The sequence below is a fragment of the Acromyrmex echinatior genome, chromosome 4 (genome assembly GCF_024713525.1).
Source record: "Acromyrmex echinatior isolate Ae372 chromosome 4, ASM2471352v2, whole genome shotgun sequence".
NCBI lineage: Eukaryota > Metazoa > Arthropoda > Insecta > Hymenoptera > Formicidae > Acromyrmex > Acromyrmex echinatior.
Window position 1 is genome coordinate 2,233,267 of NC_141855.1, and position 17,320 is coordinate 2,250,586.

The 17,320-nt window shown below is 30.8% G+C and overlaps 1 protein-coding gene across 4 annotated transcripts in view; it reads right to left on the reverse strand.

The window, feature by feature from the left end:
• Positions 1–17,320, reverse strand: part of sim (bHLH transcription factor single-minded) — a 60,298-nt gene that overhangs the window by 13,170 nt on the left and 29,808 nt on the right. For 2 of the 4 annotated variants that reach the window (XM_087405273.1, XM_087405274.1), the window contains exons 2-6: positions 13,926–16,383; positions 6,723–7,016; positions 4,866–4,942; positions 4,607–4,696; positions 4,044–4,265 (exon numbers count right to left, since the gene is read on the reverse strand). In XM_087405273.1, coding sequence (XP_087261399.1) covers positions 4,044–4,265; positions 4,607–4,696; positions 4,866–4,942; positions 6,723–7,016; positions 13,926–14,106 — 864 coding nt within the window. In that variant the 5' untranslated portion in view covers positions 14,107–16,383. The remainder of the gene's footprint in view (positions 1–4,043; positions 4,266–4,606; positions 4,697–4,865; positions 4,943–6,722; positions 7,017–13,925; positions 16,384–17,320) is intronic. The other 2 variants (XM_087405275.1, XM_011058483.2) reach the window with 1 other exon arrangement.

Here is a 17,320-nt window from a genome sequence, read left to right on the forward strand (position 1 = left end):
GGATTGTAGAAAGACAGAAGTAGTACTACTCTTCACAAATTTTTTTTTTAATTGAAATTTCATTTATATATCTTTTAACATCGACTAAAAATAGCTTTGAGTAATTTCTGAAAAAAATGGGAAAAAAGAAACCAGTGTGCACATTAGCACAATTCTTTTGAGTAAAACATCTGAATATCTTTTTGTTTTTCTTTGTGCCATCTATTCCGATATTCTTAGAGTGCATAAAGTCATTGATGCATACTCGCGATTCGAGATACATTCGCGACGTTATTTCTTGGCCGAGTGTGTAAAGTACGATACTCAAGAGATTCCCTCGCTCGCCGCGGTTGAAGTACGGACACTCGCGTGGAACAACGGTAAATTAACAATTCTTGCTTAATTGAATGACTGATGACACGAAAAAAGATTCGCTGAACGTCACGCTCCGATCTCAAGTGCAGGGCGAATTTGTGAAGCAAATAAGCCCCTTATTATGCCCGTGTTGCATATATCACCTCGTATGCAATCTTAGTACATCGGCGCGCATTGTGACGCAAAAAAGACTCGAAGGGAGTTTCGAAAGAAGAGCAGAAGTTTAACACGAGGGCGGTCGACTACTCATAATCTCACATTGGTAGTGGATTCGCGCGCACGTGTTTGGTTGAACAAGCAAGTTAAAGCATGCAATACATTTTTGCTTGTTGAATTGCATGCATAAATTGATTTTGTATTGGTGACCTTGCTGATTGCTAAGCTGAAAATTATGGCTAGAAATTATGTTCTGAGATATATATATATATATATATATATGTATACACTGTACTGAAAATCTATTTGTTGAATTATAGACTTTTAATACTGGTAGTGTATATATATATATATGTTAGAACAAGGCGACCTACTCCTGTAGATGGCTGATCTATTGGATTTCTGTGATAAGTCAGGTACTAATTTCTTGTATGGTTTCGTATTGACTTATTACGCCAAATAGGACACAGCATTAGGTCATTTCATCAGCGCCTCTTCGCATCAAGTGTCGTCTACTTAAAAAAGATATGATACAAAGAAGATATGTTAAAAAGTAAGCCGCGGGATCCGCAGGCTTCTCCCCGATGCGTGATAAATATTTATGAATTTTTTGCTGTAATATTGCGAAAAATAATAGTAACTCCCTCTCAACTTTATCTTTGCACCAAAGTTTTAGCAGTCTTAAAAATGCTAATGGCTTTTAAGACGAACAGATGCGGATAAGTTGTATTATGAGATCAAGGATGACCGAGTCTTTATAATATCTTTCTTAAAAGACTTATCGAAATTATCTTCAGATAAGCACTCGGAACAAGTTCTCTCGATTCTCACTCGAAATTTACGCAATTGTTAATCTGAACATTTCCGTTCACACATCGACAAAAGAAAAGCCAACTACAATCCGTCTTTGTGCGTGTAAGTACCATAGGGATAAATTCGCCCTAGCCCCAAGGCTCTTTCGGTTGATCTAACAGCTCGTAGGGGTTGCATTCATGACTATGCTTGACACCATTGGGGATCTTTATGCGCGATTTCGTCGAGAGTTAACATCATCGTGATATTGCGGCCAGAACGAGCTATTTGTCAAACATTTTCCTCTGCGAGGATTGCTTTCCTCGGTTAGCAAGTGTAAGGTACAGTCGCAGGTCCCTTCACCTCTTCTTGTCATCTCCCTTCATCTCAGAACAATAGTATCGTTCGTTATTGCCCGAGCATATGTCGAAAGTTTAACGATATACGGGGGAACTTAATGCGGACAGTTTTACTCGATTTCGGAAAATTAAGGCGTCACCGTTCATAAATCGGGATTAGTGTCTATATGCGATTTTTCGCATTTGCACGGTGGATTGCATAAATCTGATTAATAGTTTCGATAATATAATTTATTGATTGAAATTGATTCTTGTTGCACGCATGTTTATAGCTTGTTTGAGAGAAAGAGAGTAATGGAAGAAAAATTATTTTTATTGCATCTCGATTTTATCTTTCAAATGTGAAGTTCCACGCGTATATATATATAATGATATAATATAATAATATGACATTGTTTAACATATTAACACATTAACATTATATACCTATAATACTTAAAACTGGCCTTTTTTTAAATTAATTCACTAATTAAATATTTGTGAACAATATTAATAAACATTTATTTAATTAATTTTAAAGATTAATTGATTTATAAGATAATAAAGCTAAAAAATTAATATGAAGCTTATTACAATTTGTGTTCTATTTTTATCCTTTTTATTTATTATTTTAAAACAATATAGATATTACATCATTTTGTTGTATTTTTAAATACAGATTTAAATACAATGTGATTTTTTCTTTTTAAATTTTTTCGTAAAATATTGATATTTGATATGTTTTAATTTTGATACCTTAATTTATTTCATTTTATGTATGTTAAATAAATTTATTTCATTTATGTATTGATATATTATAAACATATGTTATTAATAAGTTGTTGAAAAAGATTGAAAGAAAAATACATCAAAAGTATAAAATGTTTTCTTAGGTAGATTAGATGCAAGCTTTTACCATCTGTCCGTTACGCTTCCTTTTTGACTAGAACTGAACGTGACTGGGACAATTACAACCCTACTTAGTCAACCAGATAATCTATTATTGAATATTTATATCTTTTATGATTTTGTATACATATAATATAAAAATACTAGTTGCAACTCATATATCCTTTCTTTAATCTGTTTCTATCATAAATCTCGGATTACAAAACAGCAAAATTATATTTAACTCCCTTCTCTTCTCTTTTCCTCTCTCTTTCTCTCATGTTTTTATAAAGAACGATCACTGTTTCCCATTTTTATAATTATTGTCATAAGCTTGTATATTATCGTTAAACATTTTTAATTTGTTAAATATAAATTACTTATATGAGCTTCTGCAATTAATGTATAAATAATAAATACATATATTTACACCGTTAAATCTATAATATCAATATTAAATTTAACTTAAATTTAATTTAAGTTAAATTTGATATTATTTTATACTAAAACAATGGTTAAATTTGAAATCATATAATTTAACCATTATTTTAGTATAAAATAATAATGTATTAAGTAGGAGCGGTGATTTAAGTAGGAGTGGTGATTTAAAATAGATTAAATTTTACATAGATTTAACAATGATAGAAAGCGATAAGTTATGATTTGCAATTGGAATGTACAACAGAGTTAACTGGAAACTCTGGATTTAACTCCTCTTAAATGTGGAAGTCAAGTACAAATTATCAACATTGACTATCGCACTAGAGAGGACTATTCAGAGTTTGCAGTTAACTTCGTTGATATAAATATATTGTAATTGTTCGTAAATTATATCTTATCCTTTTTAAATGTATTTACGCGCCAACAATCGTGGAAGCTTAATATATTTATATACAATATTTATATTTGATTTATAATTATATTTAATTTATTCTCAGAGTTACAAAGTGATTTTTATTTTAATTTTTTAATTTGTATTTTAAACAAGTAAGATTTTTAAAACATTTCTTGCACTTAGGATTATTTATTTTATCTTTACTATAATATAATTTTATTTTTAGTATAATAATAATAAGTACAATTATAATACTACAAATGGAGTTGCACACTGTTAAATCTCTACTTATAGTATCAAATTTAATGTGAATCGCCACTGCTCCTACTAAATATATTATAAAATGATTAAAATTTGGCACTGTATAGTGTCAAATATAATCATTGTTTTAGTATAAAGTAACAATATAATTGAGTAGAAGCAGCGGTGATTCACATTAGGTTAAATTTGACACTATAAATTTAACAGTGCAGTATGCGTGGAATTCAAACTTGTTTTAACCGTTCTAAATTGATTAAGTCTAAAGAATGCTATTTTGCATGCTAGATCACTTCTAGATCGCGATTTAGTAACTTACTCAAATTTCTACGTTCTATGAAATTCTAGTAATTTAGTAGATTGGATGTGATCCACCTTTTTATAAAAATTTATCTCCTTTTACTCTCTTCTTCTTTATTTACCTTATATCCTTCCGTAACAAGGCCCGCATTCCTTTTCGCCAAGATGCACTTCATCCTGAGGAGAAAGGCACGTTCTAGCTCGATTTCACCTCGCGAATTCGGTGGCGGGAAAGTGAAACCCGCTAGATCCGCTGGGCTCTGCGGAAGATTCAATACGGAAACCATCTCGTTGCGATCTTCTGGATAAATGTACTCGAATATGCTGTTTCCCGTTAATTCCACCTGCACATACGAACAGTTTCCGTCAATAGTTGCCGGATTAATGCGAATTTCCCTTACCTGATATAGCATTGTAACATATATAGGATGTGATAATACGATACACATAATAATGCAATTTTGCGCGAAAAAGATTCGATCAAATATTATGTATAAAATGTTCTTTCAACACAACATTTGTTTTCTTCTTTTTCTTCATATTTATATTATATATATTTAAAAATAAGTAATTGAATTATTCAAACATGCAAATAATTGTGTAAAATGTTGATATGTTTTTCCTTCAAAAAAATTGCCAAAATTGAATTATTAATTAGTTAAATAAATGAGAGGATATCTCCCACCTGCGACAAACCTAAGTGTACGCTAGCAGTCTCGCTTATGTACATAATTTTTCCATCCGGTGCCACGACAAAGATGAAACCGTCCAGTGTCTGCAATTAGAAACAGTTCGTTATCATGAGATTAATTTATGACTTTCACACATGAATTTAATAAGCGTGTTTTCAAGTCGTTAAATTTTCTAATTTTCAGCAGAAAATATAAATGTATACTAGATATTTGCATTATGAATTGGTGAGGGTATGAATAAAAATCACTCACTTGTAAAAGATGCGAACCGAGTTCTTTAATGGTAGTCTCTTTGGGCGGTGGCGCGGCACCCCATTCGTCTCCTAGACCTGAAAAATTAATTCGAAGGAGTCAGTTTTTTCTTCTGCTTTTAATATTGAATGTAAAGATACGTTCATTGGAAGGTGTACTTTCTCTAGATAAAACAAATTGATTATTGCGTCTGCATAATTTTTGTTAAATTTACTTTTCAAATTATAATTACAGTAATAATTTATATGAATAATTGACTTCTTATAAATTAAACTTTTTTTTACTTTTTATTATATATAGGTTTTTTAATATGGGAATTTTTAACATTTATATTAAAAAGAAACATATTAAATAAAAAAGAAACATAAGAGTTAAATCGATATTCGATCTTTTTTTTTATTTTCTATCCGATATGAATGTTCCTGGTGATATATTTCATACATAATATAATTAAATCTACAACAATAAACGTGTCTATGCATTAATTATGGTAATATAACAGAAGCATTTTCTGTCGTCGTGTAAGAGTTTGCGAGATTGTAGATCGTCTTTTTACTAAGTTTTTTATTCTATTTTTTAAAAATATTGGAGACACAAATGAAAAAGTAAGAGATAAGCAAGAGAACGAGAGCAGATTAAAAACGCCTTTTGAATAATCGAAATATATAAAAAAATGCGTTACTATTCGAAGAAGTCCAATCTAATTTAATGATAAATTAAATTCGTTCTCATACTTAATGAATTTCGAGAGTCTCTCATGTCACGTGTCACGTGTTCATATTCGAGTGCGACGTTTTAAACGTCGTGTTCTGGAACATATTTTCCTCAAGTTTGATTATCAACACATTCCTTGGAAGAATTGTCGATCATGCTGTTTCAATGCACGACACGTGTCAGATTTTACGATCTTTATTATTATTATATCAATGTACAATGGCGTGTGTTTGACAGACAGCTCGATCCATCTTGAAAAGAGAAACAGCCTTGGTTCAAAGTCCTTTGCTATCGCTACGCTGCATCAAAAATTTTACATCATTGGAATTCAATATAACGAGTATGAAGTATAGACTAGAGTGTGAGAGACCGTTAAAAATGGATTCAATGGAGATTTGACGAATAATATCGATATTATCTTCGAATATCTCTGTTGCACAGAAATTGTCATTATCATACAATAAATAAATCGACATTATTCCCTATTTTAATCAATTAATATTGATTTACTTCCAACAATTGTTTCGAATTGTAAGGGGTTAATCTTGTGATAATAATCGACGATCGGTCTCTCGAGAGATTTCACGCTCACTTTCGACAAAACGCGCAAGGAAGCGCCCTTAAAAGCGTGAGGACGCCGTGTCTCTTTTTCTCCGAGAATAAAGACAGGACGGTCGTTCTAGAGGGATGCAGCCACTTGAAATTCAATTCGCCGATGTCGTGAGAGGGGGGAATCGAACTGGGGAGGCCATTGTAACACTATAACGGCCCCCATGCTTTGCTTACAAAGCGCCGGGGACTAACAATGCATTAAGTGCGCAATCACATCCATCTCATCCGATACTATTTGCCTTTTGCGTGTAAGAGTCCGGTTGCTAAATTCATGAGTAACCAGCCCTACAATTGGTGAAAAATAAAAAAGAACGCAAACTGATTTGCGGCTGTTAACTCTCAATTATTGCAGTTTGGATAACACAATCGTTTTTTTTTTATTGGTTTAAATTGATTTTGCTAAATAAGTAATGTTGTAACTTATGCTGATAAATATATTGTTATTCATCAATTCATTAATTGATCGCTTAATATAAAAGACTTAATTATAACAAATAAAAGCGAGATTTACCAAATAGGCATATTCGTTACCATGAGGAAAAACGGCTCTCATCTTGAGATAACTGGTAGTTAGTCTGATAATGCTGGCCTTGTCCAGTTGCGTAGTAATGGCGCCTGGAAGTGGCAGCAGCTTTCCCAGCTCGAAAAACTCTTGATTCTCCTTAACGCGGCGCGATCGCGCTGCATTTTTGCTTTTCTCTTTCATCTCGATTTCTTGTAGACCACCGGACGTGGTAGAGTTAGCGATGCCGTTCGAATTGTTGTTATGATAATGATGATGATGATGCGAGCTCAAATCTAATGTATCTGAGGAAGAGTTGCTGTCTACAAATAGAAAAAAATAATTTTTATTAAACATACGAGGATTTTATTAGTTGTGTAATAGTGTCATTATAATCCTAAATAGTGTTATTATAATCTAAGAAATAGATAAGCTTCTTTTATATAGTATTATTATAATCTTCATATAGAAATACATAAGTAATCAGCCTCTTTTCTTCTGTTTTCTCTCTCTCTCTCTCTCTCTCTCTCTCTCTCTCTCTCTCAAAACATTTAGTTTTTAAAAATTTTAATTCAATATAAATTTAATTAAACTATTTGCTTTTGTGCAAACTTTCTCATTCATATACTATCTAAGTTTTAAAGATTTTTCAAATTTTAAGGCCCGACTTTTTATTTTCTAATTGTGATTTAGAATTAATCTGACTTAACTCTAGTGTGTACTGAATGCGAACTTTTCCAGTGCCACACATTCGGCTTATATGTGCACGGCTTATATGTGCATGTGTATCAGTGCGTTCAAATAGTTCAGATTGTCATTCGGCAAATGAAAACTGACCCAGTGTAGTGCTGAATTTACATTCGGACCAACTGAATGAATTGAACTAGAGCAGAGTCAGTACCACGATTATCAGATCCCGAGCAATTTAAATATGCAATTAATAAATATTGTATATATTCCACGCGAGTGAAAAACTGGAGATTTTTCCCGTCTGCTGAAGAACTGCAGATTAGTTTCGAAAACTGGAGTCTCCAGTTGAAATCTAAAGACCTGGCAACCGTAGTCAGTGCATATGTGCCGAATGTTGCATATAATTAATACTAAACCGATGATTTTGTGGTGTATGGTAATTTTAAAAGTTACTACAAAATCATCAGTTCAATGATTATAATCACATCTAGAAAAATAAAAGTAAATTATAGTTACTCACTACAATTTTTACATTATTATCAGATTAAGTCTAACCACAAATTAATTAGAAAATTAATTAGAAAAACCGGGCCTAAAGTGCTTTAATTTAATTAAAACTAAAAAATAGAATATTTTTATCCTTCCAAAAAATATATAATATATTATTTAAATTACATTTATAATAACTTGTTTTTAAATTTACAAAAATACATAAAATTGTTCATAATATGAACTGATTTTATAATATGTAACTTACTATTTCGTAAAGGAAATACCTGAACAAAATTGAGGTAACTCGTAATTCCTCGATGTTATCACGTGTGTGTACGCATGTCGGTCTTAAGGATAGAACTTAATACGTCAAGAGTGGCATTAGGGGTTCGCACGCGCAACCAGAGAGACTAGGCATGCGCGACCTTATGCGCATGCATATAAAATCGATGCAGCAATAATACAAACCGCGAATTGCACAAACGATAGTGTAAGGTACTTGCATTATCAGCATGCCCAATTGAATTAACTTAACTCTGCTACGCAGCTGACTACACAGCTGAGAGTTCGATCTCTACGCTCGTCGCAATCGCAATTCGTCGTCATCGTTAATGTCACTGGCGGAAATGCCGACGTAACACCCCATATCCTGGCAGTACTGATAATCAGGTTGGAAAATACATATGTTGCGCCTGTCCTTGTATTTATTATGTACAGAGTCCTATAAAATTGTCACACCTTTCGCAATTCTGAAATGTATTTCATATTTTCCTATATCCGTTACATTTGCTTTATTCTCAAATTAATGTGAATATAATGCTTCATACCTGCGACATTGCTGATGTGCAGGCGATAAAAATTTCATACAACTTTTTATACTTCATGGGAAATCGTCCTGGATAACAGGAAAGGTCATTGGCCCCGGAGAAATCGGAATTTTGCAGGCGCAATTATTTGTCTTGCAATATTGGCGGTCGTGACTTTATTTCGAAATCACGTTCAAAGCTTCCAAGCTGAATTACATTTTTCCCAGATGAAATAGAACCGTCTCTATGGACACATCGCATATAACTCGTAAAATTGGGATTACGAATATTTTTTTTAATTTCCCGTAACTTTGCGAGCGCGTGACGAATTTCAAAAGTATAAATCGGTAAAAAATTTGTACTCGGACAGTCGTGCACCACCGCTACGTAATTTCATGAGCTCGTACCTATTTGATGATAAAAATATCTCAAAGAATAAAGAAAAAAAAAAATTATAGAGTGTGAAAAATATTAAACGTGATTATCAAACAAAATATTTAAGTTTATTATTTTTGAAAATATTTAAAAATCTAATTATTTAATTAAATTGGCTATATATATTTAATTATTATATATCAATATTCAATTATTAAATTTTTACTTCAAATTTGATAGAAATATAATTATTGAACGTTTTATTATAACTTTAATAGAAGCATTTTATACGAATCTAAAATGCAAATTTACATAGAGTAAAGTATCAACATTGTTTTCCTTTCTGTTTAACTTATGTTTAATTTAATTTTTTTTGCATATAGACATTTCTTATGAACATATTTATACGAAATTTTTATTGAAAATAGTTCAATATATGTATGATGAGCTTACAAAGCTTATCATCTTCTTTATTAGATTAAAGATAAAAGGCATTTAAATTACATGGAAAGGATTTTGTTGAAGTCTGTAAAAATTTAGCGAATATAGATTTGAAAATAACTTTATTTAGACCATAAAAATAATTATGGAGAATGCTTAAATTGACAGAATCGAAACTTGTTGTGTATCATTGCACATCATGCTTAAGATTTCTACATAATTATTTTGATGGTTTAATAAAGTTATTTTCAATATCAAACAAAGTATCTTTTAAGATCATAACATGAATACACAATAAATAAGAAAAGTTCTAAACAGTGAAACTGGCTCTTTATTAATGCTAAAATAATTTGGTGTGATTTTATATACATACGCCGAGTTTAATTTTGATTTCAGTTTTGAAACGCAGTCTTAGTAGATCACAAATGTGATCACTAAAGTAGTATATCACAAATTAAACTGACAATCACTAACAATAATATTGATGCTTATAGGTGTCTTAGAAAAATCTAATATTGAAATAAGCATCTTAAAACCTGTGTAAATAATTTTATTATGAAAAATATATTAACTAAAGTTATTTTCGGATCTATATCCACAGCTAAAATTTTCGATATTTCAACAAAATCGTTCTTTCCGTGTATGCATCCTCTTGCGTGCTCACGAAAAAAAATTCCTGTAAAACACAAATATTTGTATAGTTAATCCCCTTCAAAAATATTTTGCGTTTCAAATCGGAAGCTTGGAGTAAATTCCTCAAGTATTCTCCAAAACGCGCAGACGATGCGAAAGGGATTTTGACCGCGTTGTTATTTGCGAGTGATACAACGCGAGTGCCGCGTAACGACGACGTCGAAGCTTCTCGTTATAAGAAACGAAAGCAAAGGGAGCAAACCGTCATTAAAGCGCCGGCGAGAGAGCAACCTAACGATGTAGCTACCCGGACTTCTCTCGAATGGAAATTCGCTTGAATAATGCATTTTTTTGCCGCTTCTTCTCTGCTTCGGTGACGGTTCCAACCGGTGCTCAGCACCTCTCGATTTTCTTAGATAGGCATTTTATCAAGCGTGTATCAGAGCGTACTCTGTCTTCTTGTTTATTTTAAAAAAGTCATTACTCTCTTTTCCTCTCTCTCTCTCTCTCTCTCTCTCTCTCTCTCTCTCTCTCTCTTTCTCTCTCTCTTTCTCTCCCATTATATATAAAAATCATATAACAAAAATCAAAATGATACTCTCTAAAAATGAATCAGTAACTTCAATGCTACATTTATAACTAATGTAATCATCAGCAAATATTTACTGTTTTTCAGTAATAGTATACTAATTCTTTTAGAGGTTACGATCTTTATCTTAGGCTGTGTTCCAAAATTCATTGTCAGTATTAAAAATCTACAGTTTAGATCACATATATCATATATTTTCAACATTGGCAGTGAATTTTGGAATATGGTCTTAATCTTAATTTAGAGATTATTTTCTGCATTGAAAGAGTTCTCTGATTTTCAGATTTTTCTGATTTTCTGCAGATTGAAATGCACTTCAATGTGTACTTGTGTATTTCAGTACTTGTGTAACCGTGTATTAAAAATTATACAGATTATACGGATATATTAATTACACATGTATTTTCAATCTTTTCTAATAAATATTCGTTGATGATTACATCAGTTATAGTACTGAAATCAGGAATAATATTCATTTTTAGAGAATATGATTCTATATTTGTGATATTTTCCAAATAGAAAAAAATTAATTTTTCCAACTAATTCTCTGAAATAATGTAATTACTAAAGCCTTCTAAATCATACCATTTGCTCTACAATAATCATTTTATCTATGAAATTTGTTTGGTGCAAAAGTGATATTTCAAGACAAAATATAACAATAAGTTTCTAAAATAGAATTAAAATCTTTTCGCTTATAATTAACAAACATGAAAGATTATTGAATTGATACTGACTTTGTCCGTTTTCAAATTCATTGAGTAAATTGTAGAAATAATTTTTTTCACAGAGAAAAATATTGTAACAAAAATATTATCCTATTCTTATACAAGAATATTTACCTATTCTTTTTAAGTGTATCACTTTTCTACGAAAAAAATTATTTATTTTAACATTTTTTAACAAATTTATGAAACACTCGGCTCGAGATAACTGATTCAAACATCAATCGTTAGCGAACAGTTAGCAAAATGGCAAGTGGAAGCTTTACGTAATATCGCGACGAATTTACGTATGTATTGTTTCACTACTTGGAAATATCATTTTCAAGGTAATATACGTTACTCAACGTAGGTTATTTTTTTCACACATTCGCAGAAATCGCACTGCACTCAAACATTCGTTCGTGCTCGTTGCGTTACCGGGAAAATTGCAGACCGTTGGAAATGAACAGATCCGAGGAAAAGTGACTCTATACTCCGAGAATAAACTGCTTCTTCATTGGTGGAATCTGCATATTGTTACACTGTGATCGTAAGATCTTCGGGAACAATCGTTCATAGAAGTTAGAGGCGATTCCTAGCCATTTTAGACTCCAGAGACGCCATTTTGTAATGCGCTGAATCACGTGTGTACTGCAAAGTTAACCTTTTACTACAGAATAGTGTAATTTCGTAGACTAATTAGAAAAAGAGAGAGAGTAAAGATTAGTCACAATTAAATATCGAAGATTATGTATGATAGTACTAAAATTTATATTGCATTGGAATTAACAATCGAAAGTTTCGTTTGAAATGTAAAATTTCGAGTAAACGATTTTTCAAGTTTATTTTCAATTTCAAGAAAATTAATTTTAAATATTTATATAACATTATTAGACATATTTTTATTAATATATTAATGTTATTAGATTAATCCTAACTAGTATTTACTTGGAAATTCTTCTTTAATTGGTATTCGCGAGTCCAGTATATTTTAAATTAATGTATTTTCCCTGAAAGTTAACATAATTGAATGATTTTTTTTTCATTTTGTAAGTCAAAATTCAAGGAATAAGATTATGTAACTTAATCTTCCATCGCGCCGACGGATGCAGGGTCTCGCGAGAGAAAGTTAAAATTGTTCACTTTTTTCAATTGTAAAGAGAATGAATAAATGGATATTTGTTCATTCTTTCTAAAATAAATATATGTTTTTATTTCTTCTTCTATATATTTGAAACAATTTACTACATATTATAATAAAAAACTTTGCTTTTCAAACATTTTTCATTCTTGGATTACTTTTAATCCGCTGTCCGAGGATTAAAATTAGATATGTAAAGTTGTAAAAAATATTTATAAACAAGAAAGTAACGCTATTCAATCCCTGATTATAAATAATCTTTTGTTAAACTACATTTCTTCAACTACGTTGTAATTTTATGTTACAGAACTTTATTCCTCGAATTTTGATTTTTAGAGTACAATTATGTTAACTTTCAGAAAAAAATACATTAATTTACAGTATACTAGATCTGCGAATGCCAATTAAAGAAATTTCGGAGCGAATACCGATTAGGATTTAAGTTTCTTTTAAGTTAATGTAAGAATTTAGTATTGTATATACAGATTTGCATACTTTTTGATCTTCATTTCATTTATTTATTTAAAAAAAGAAAGAAAGGAGTGTTAATCTTATTCAGTTAGATTCATCTTTGTTTTTATATTTTCTTGCAAAAGAAACGTAATGCTGTAATAATGTAACGAGGAACGATTATTAATTAATGCCGTAAATATCCGAATAATTTAATACCGAATTATCTAAAATATAACTTTCCAACCATTTATTTAAATATGAACAATTGAATAATTCCAATTTAAAAAATCTAATTTTTGCCAATCTCAGTAAATTCACAAATTTACTAGTAAGTCTTACAAAGAAATAATAACACAGTATATAATGTACCAACATTTATTAAAATTACAATAAAAAAATGAGCGGGCGAAAGTAAAATTATTTTTCATGTATTTTATAGTCACACAGAAAAAAATAAATAAATTTAAAATTTGTACATTATTAATGTATAGAATGAGAATGTCTTCACAATGAGAAATGCCTTTGGAATTTACAAAAATTATTTTTGCATTATACTTATTCTTTTGATTATGCAAGTCTTTCTTTACCATCGACGAACATTTCAAAAATTTCAATATTTCATCTTTTTTTATACTAAAGATTTCCATTTTATTTCTATATTACGCACAATATTTCTATATTACACAAAGAACGGAAATATAACACGTTTTTATAACGATTTTTATACTCGCATCGTTTCAATCAAAATTGTAAAATTCACAAATTTAGGTACATTTGATTTTTCGAACATGAAGCTTTTATTTGAACAATTGAAGCAATTTATTTCAAATGATTCGTATACGTATTCGAATATTTATGAAAACCTAAATTCATATTTATAATGGATCGTATACATAATTGTGTTATACCTTCCTCATCTTCAGTCCGTTTGTGTCTAACCCTCCAGTTTGGAATAAAACAATTTTTTCTCGGGGCAGTCGATTGAATGTGATGTTTCAAATTTTCCTGTGCCATGCTGTATGTACTTTTTTTAATGCGACTAGTTGAACTCTGACACCACTTATGATATGTACGTGTCGCCGACGGCATATCAAAATTACTTAAGTCATCAGTTCCGAGCACGCGTACATTAAAAAATACGACGACCGGATACGTGTTATTAAATGAATCAATATTGCACTGAGATTTGAAAAAATTATTGCCGCAAACGATTTTAATTATAAGAGATTCTGTCGAACTAGCAGAACGATGTCGAAAAATGAAAAAAGAACTGTTCGTGTCGCGCGTTAAAATCTCGACTAGGATTTATTTCGGACGCCACTCTCTCTTGCTGTTCAACCCTGAACTAATGTCTGCTTTACCTCACCCCTACTCATCCCCAGCCAACCGCTTCGCGGAATAGAAGCACCACCCTTACTTTAAGCCCCACCCTTACAGCTCGGAAGATCAGGAAATTCTTTAGTGGTGGTACAATACTTTTTGTGCTCCTTCAAAAGAACAAGCTGAAGTTCAAAGGACAATAGTAATAAAAACGATCTTGCCAGAGATTTTATAACGACAGTCATTATTTTATATTGCTATAACGTTACCTCTCGAAGGTAAAAGACTCCGGTTTTCCGTTGCGAAGAAAAACCTGTGCTTCGATAAAACGTTTTTATAAAATTAATTAATTTTTCTATACGTATTATACGATACATTGTACGAGAATTAATAGAAAACAGTAATATTTTTATATTCATTGATGAAATTGTCTCAAAAAGCCTCATCGATACATTTTTTCAATATAATCTTTTGTCGCATTTGCAATTGCACATGCATCAGCACAATAGTCGTTCACATAAAATTTAATTAATTTTAATCAATATTTGTTGAAATAACTTCATGAAAACTTTATATACGAGGCTTTTTCGTATTTAAATATTCAAGGAGGATATACATTATTAAATACATTATTAAATAGGTAAATCAAGATTTTATTGTCTTTATTATTGTTATATTCATGAAAGAGAACATCTGTTCTCTTTCAGAGGAAAATATTTATAAAATATTTACAACATTTCGGATAATAACATAAGATAAAATATCATATTAATAACATAAAATAATATAAGATTTCTAGAAGCGTTCACTATCTTTAAACATTATACTTGTTGGGTAATAAACATATAAAAAAAATAATTTTTCAACTTTTCCAACATTACAAAGAAAGTTTTGATACAAATATTGTCATGGAAATTATTTTGAATACTACATTATTGTCGAGATTGTTTCAGACGGCCGCTAAAGACGCTATTTCATGTAAAAACATTTTAAATCTTTCTTGTAAAAAAACGACTACAGGTCGGAGAGGAAAACTTTTTACTAAAAAATGCAAGATAGATATTAATATTTTTTAAATTATACTTGGAATATTTAATTTTAATTTCTTGAAAATTAATTAAGTACACCTAAACGGACATAATAAGATTGTGCTTCTATATACAATATAAACATTATTTAATATAATGATTTGCGCCAATATAAGTAGGTGCATATATATTTTTAATGTAGTTTAATTTTTCATATTGTACGCATGTTAGATGTAAGAACTTGTTCTTTTCTGCAGAAATATAAAAATTTTTTAGTATTATCTCAAGCAGGTGTATCGACAGATGTTGCACACATGTTTTAACTTTCTTCGGAAAAAATCATTTTTCAGATTTTGCCTTCAAATAGTTTTGGTGAAAAAGGTCAGGTCTCAAAAGATACCTGTGCTCATTCACGTGAAAAATGTCTCTAATTGGAAACACATGTGGCACATGTGTTCAAATTTTCTCTGTCGAACAGGTTTCTGAAAATTCTGCAAGATTTTGCGATTATTAGAATATATACTTATTTCAATTCCTGGTTAGCTGAGAAAAAATATAGTCAATTTTAATAAATATTTAGTTCAAAATACTGTCAACTAAATATTTACTTACAGTAAATAAATATTTATTTAGAAAAAAAATGATTGTTAAATCAAAGTAACATTTCTTGTATACAAATAAATATATCTTTATATTTAATAAATATTTAGTTGCCAGTATTCAACTAAATATTTATTTAAATTGACTATATTTTTTTTCAGTGCGAAATAAACACAATCTTTATCACAGTCGCAAAAACATTATTAATTATTAAATATTTCTGTCATTTAATATACTTATTTGAATCTATAATTATTTATTTCCTTTTTCATTGAAAAGAAATGCTGGTAGTATTCACATGGAAAATGTGCACGTCATTGGTATTTCATTCACGTGGAAAATGTGCGCTAATCGAAAACACATGTGGCCCATATGGTGATTCTCAAATTGTACCTGTGCAAACAGGTTCCTGAAAATTCTGCAAGATTTTTGATTATTAGAATATGTACTTCAGTTTCTAATTAGCGAAATAAACTGGACGCCTCGTCACAATTGCAAAAACATTAATAATTATTCCATTAAATATTACTATCCTTTCATACTTATTTGAATCTGTCATAATTATTATTTATTTTCTCAGTTGCACTGCATTTTTGCAGATAATGAAATAGCGATATAATAAATTTGATATTTAGGAATGTTATGGAAATTTTGTAATACTTTACTTTTCATAACGGATCGATATTCGGATAATCAAGAACGCATGCTTTCATTGTTTCGACGCGCGCGTTTATTAAATTACGCGGCAGGATAAAATGTTCGACGACGCATGCAAAGAGAATCACGAATTTCTGATTTATTAATCAACGCTTTCCGATAATGCGTTCACTCCGTTGTTCCTCGTTTATCAAAATCGCCAGCCGTTCGCGCTAGATTTTCACAGCTATTACATACCATTACGACTATAATCGATATCGACGGTATAGTAAGTAAGCGCGGTGAGATGGGATGAGGCAATCCAATTTGCGGCTACCGGTATCTGTCCCCGTCGTCCAATTAACGGATCTTTCTTCTAATCTCATGGATTCACCTGGCGCTCGTCCGGATAAATCCCGACTCTTTTTGCTCGGATAAAAGAGGAATGAAAGAGGGAACGACGAAAGCGGGAAGAATGACGTGCAATTATCTAGGTACGTCGATTACTCTGTATGTGTCGGAAGTGTCGAATCGCGTGTACGAAGCGAGGAACGCTATTACTTTCAATAACGATTACTGCATATATCGAAATAGTGGAAATAGACAAAAAGTTCTATCTAAAAAAATTCTTCGTGCACGAAGAGCTAATGGACTGGGAAAAGAAAAGGATACGGGAGAATGAGTATGAAAGAGATGTTTTGAAAAAGTCATTTCGTATT